General features: G+C 44.9%; 1 protein-coding gene across 1 annotated transcript in view; it reads left to right on the top strand.

Moving 5' to 3' along the window:
* The window catches only part of Pcnt (pericentrin), a 95455-nt gene that overhangs the window by 55072 nt on the left and 36493 nt on the right, over positions 1-3890 (top strand). Inside the window, exon 24 of the mRNA XM_031346998.1 lies at positions 3778-3885. Within this exon, the coding sequence (XP_031202858.1) occupies positions 3778-3885 (108 nt within the window). The remainder of the gene's footprint in view (positions 1-3777; positions 3886-3890) is intronic.

Here is a 3890-nt window from a genome sequence, read left to right as displayed (position 1 = left end):
AGCACTGTAGAGATGCAGGGACCGGGTGTGTGTGTACAGCACTGTAGAGATGCAGGGACCGGGTGTGTGAACATCACTGTAAGAGATGCAGGGACCGGGTGTGTGTGTACAGCACTGTAGAGATGCAGGGACCGGGTGTGTGTGTACATCACTGTAAGAGATGCAGGGACCAGGTGTGTGTACAGCACTGTAGAGATGCAGGGACCGGGTGTGTGTACATCACTGTAAGAGATGCAGGGACCGGGTGTGTGTGTACAGCACTGTAGAGATGCAGGGACCGGGTGTGTGTGTACAGCACTGTAGAGATGCAGGGACCGGGTGTGTATACAGCACTGTAGAGATGCAGGGACCGGGTGTGTGTACAGCATTGTAGAGATGCAGGGACCGGGTGTGTGTACAGCACTATAGAGATGCAGGGACCGATGTGTGTACAGCATTGTAGAGTGCAGCAGTGCCTTCTGTTTGTACCACCATGGAGGGATATTGCAGTCACGGGTAGAATACCCAACAGTGTCTGTGCCATCGTGAGTACCCACGTGCAGAGGCTGGTGGGTCTCACAAAAGGGTGGGACATGTGTCAGCTTGCACACAGCTGCCTGTGACTTCAGCTCCAGTGGATCTGAACTCTCATGCGGCATCTGCATACCGCATGTGAATAATAAATCTTAGAAAATGTTAGTCGGAAGCATCTTCAATTTCCCTGTTTTTCTGGTGTTTAATGTGATGTGATTTCTTCTTCGATTGTCGTAAAGGTAAAGGCAAGTGAAGTTCATTTAATTTGTGTAGTTTTGATTTTTTTTTTAAAAAGCCTTGCTGGCTTTGTACTCAAATATCTGCTTGCCTCTGCCTACTGAATGCTGGGATTAAAGGTGTATACAACCATACTTGGCTAGTTTGGGGGAGATTCTTTTGTAGTTCCATTTGTTTAGTAGATCTACAGGTTAGATTTCTGCTTTATCTGTGATAGTTTTGATAAGTTGTATTTTTTTAAAGATGATGTATGTTTTATTTTATTGTCAGACTTCTTGGCACAAGGGAGTCTTACCTTTGACTAGTATAGTAACTCTATCACCTGTTTGGTTATTATTACATAATCTGCATATATTCTGTATATAGTAAGTCTCTTGTAACGTCTCTTTGGCTTTTCTGGGTAGGTGTTTATCATCAGCTCATGGGTTCTTCTGCACCGGGAGTGTACTGACCAGACCTAGAGGAGATGCTCCCAGCTGCACATACATTTCCAGAGTTCCTAATGTGTTTGTAGCAATAGGTCAATTCCAAATGTGATTGGCACATTCTGTTTGTAAGGGAGTTTCGGGAATGGTGTCTTTCAATATTTCTTTGAGTTTCTATAATCATGGCCTTGTTCTCTGTTAGCCTGTTAACGCAGTGGACTGTGTGCTGGCACTTTCAAGAATGGAACACACTCGTCCGCTCATGGTGCAGGCTTCCATGGTTATCTGTCTGTCCCCACCAGGGACATCAGTCAGCTCTTGACCCCTTTGAGTCAATTTTTTCCCTCTCTTTTCTGTTTTCTGGAAGATATAGTCCAAGATTGATATTTAATCCTTAAATGTGAAGTTAATTTTTTGTTTATTTTTTACTTTTATCTGTCTGTCTTTTTTTTTAAAGGTTTATTTGTTTATTTATGTGAGTATACTATCTCTCTCTTCAGACAAAGCAGAAGAGGGCATCAGAGCCCATTACAGATGGTTGTAAGCCACCACCGTGTGGTTGCTGGGAATTGAACTCAGGACTTCTGGAAGATCAGACAATGCTCTTAACCACTGAGCCATCTCTCCTGCCTATTTGTTTTTGAGACAGGATCTTTCTGTGTGCTCCTGGCCGTCCTGGAGCTCAATCTGTAGACCAGGCTGACCTTGACTCATAGGGCTCTGCTCACCTTGGCCTAAGATTAAAGATGTGTACTTTCATGCCCAGCTGTGAAGTAGAATTTTCAGTGAAGCTGCCTGATTAACCTTTCTATTGTGGTTTGATTGCATCTTCTTTTCATTTCCTTACTAATTACAGAACAAGTAAAATTAATCTCCTATTGAGAAATTTAGAGCCATTCTTCCTTGAAAGTAATTTTTTTTTTTTTGGCCTGCCCTATTTTTTCTTTACTTAGTGTTCTAATTACAAATACACTGTATATTTTCGTAATGTGGATAATTTGAGCCATGCATATTTTTTTTGTGGGTGGAACACATGCTTAGAATCATCCATAAAGATCCTTTCACTGGCCCGTGCCTGTGTGCTGAGCAGAATAGAACTTTCTGTACATTTAAAGGAGTCCTACTTCTCTGTTGCTGTGATGAGACCCCATGACCAAAGCAGTTTACAAAAGAAAGCATCTATTTGGGGCTCTCAGTATCAGAGGGTTCAAATTCATGACCATCACAGCAGGAAACATGGCAGCAGGCAGGCATGGCTCCGGGGCAGTAGCTGAGTGCTTTCATCTGTGCCCCAAGCAGGGGGCTCATTGCTAATCGGGAAACCTCAAAGCCCGCCCCAGTGACACACCTCCTCCAACCAACAAGGTCACACCTCCTAATCCTTCCCAAACTGTTCTGCTAGCTGGGGACCCAGTATTCAAACCTGAGTTTCTGGGGACCATTCGCATTCACAGCACCCCCAAGGCTCTTGTTTTTCACACAGCTTTCTGTTAACCATAGAACATGACATTCCTGTGCACTCTATGTGGTGTGTAGCTTATACCGTCCAAACCAAATTGGGGGCAGGAGTTGTCGGGGAACTTTTTGGTTCAGTTTGGTTTGGTTTGGGGTTCTTAAGACAGTTCTATGTCAGCCATGCTGGCCTCTGCCTTCCAAGTCCTGGGGTTAGAGGTGTGCACCTCACCACACCCACTGGCTTGTTTGGTTGTTTGTTTTAATTACAAGCCAGGTTCATATTTGTGTATGAACTATGACATAGAGCTTATAAGACCACATGTTGTTTCAAGACCCTTGACTTTTTGAAAGCAAAATATGAGACATTCACGATTTGAAAACTTTTAGAACACAAATTGATTAGACTTTTCCTGGTTTTGGTTACTGCATGAGACGGTAGCTTCTTCAGAGAATGGAGTTGGACCGTATTGACATGGGTACCAATCCCCACAACCCACTTAACTGTTTTGGCAGGCTTAGTTCATATCTAGGCTCCTTTAGGGACTGGGTGAGACAGCACACCTTGAGTGTGCTCTTTCATGCCTAGCGAAGGGGGCTCATGTCACACGTGGCAGCAGCACTAGAGCCTGCCACCAAGTATCCAGTAGTCACTGGGGTGGCTGGAAGGACAGTGGCTGCAGGTCAGTCAGCTCATTGTCGCTCAGCCCTGGCCGGTGTGATACCTACCGTTAAATCACTGCTTCAGGAAACTGAAACATGTCATTTAGAAGGATAGAGTTGGGCTCTCATTAGTGTACCAGGAGGTCTGTCAGGTCCCACGAGTTGGCACAGAAGACTCAAAGGCTGTAACCATCCTTGACTGAAGAGGAATTTAAAGTTCAAGCTTCTGAGTGGAGACACAGGGCTTTAGGGTAGGGCACGTGTTGAGCTGTGCTGAGATTGGCAGGTGTCCTTTCTCTGAAGAGCAGGGAGCAGGTGTAGTGTGTTTGGATTTACAGAGCAAGTCATCGGGGATACTGTTGGTTGGTCCCTTGTCACCATTCTTTTCAGGTGTCAGACCTCCAGGCTTCCGTGTCCAGGAAAAGGGGAGGCGTTCAGGGTAATTCACACCTGACTACCTCATGACATATGCTTGCTTCCTCTTTAGGTTGTACACAGCAGAAACTCTGAGACTGAAGAGCTGAAAGCCCTTATCGAGAACTTACAGGAAAACCAGAGGCAGTTACAGAAGGATAAAGCAGAAGAAATCGAACAGCTCCA

This window comes from Mastomys coucha, unplaced genomic scaffold, assembly GCF_008632895.1.
Source record: "Mastomys coucha isolate ucsf_1 unplaced genomic scaffold, UCSF_Mcou_1 pScaffold3, whole genome shotgun sequence".
Taxonomy (NCBI): domain Eukaryota; kingdom Metazoa; phylum Chordata; class Mammalia; order Rodentia; family Muridae; genus Mastomys; species Mastomys coucha.
Note: the sequence above shows the minus strand (reverse complement) of the source record. Positions and strands in the feature narration are given on the sequence as shown.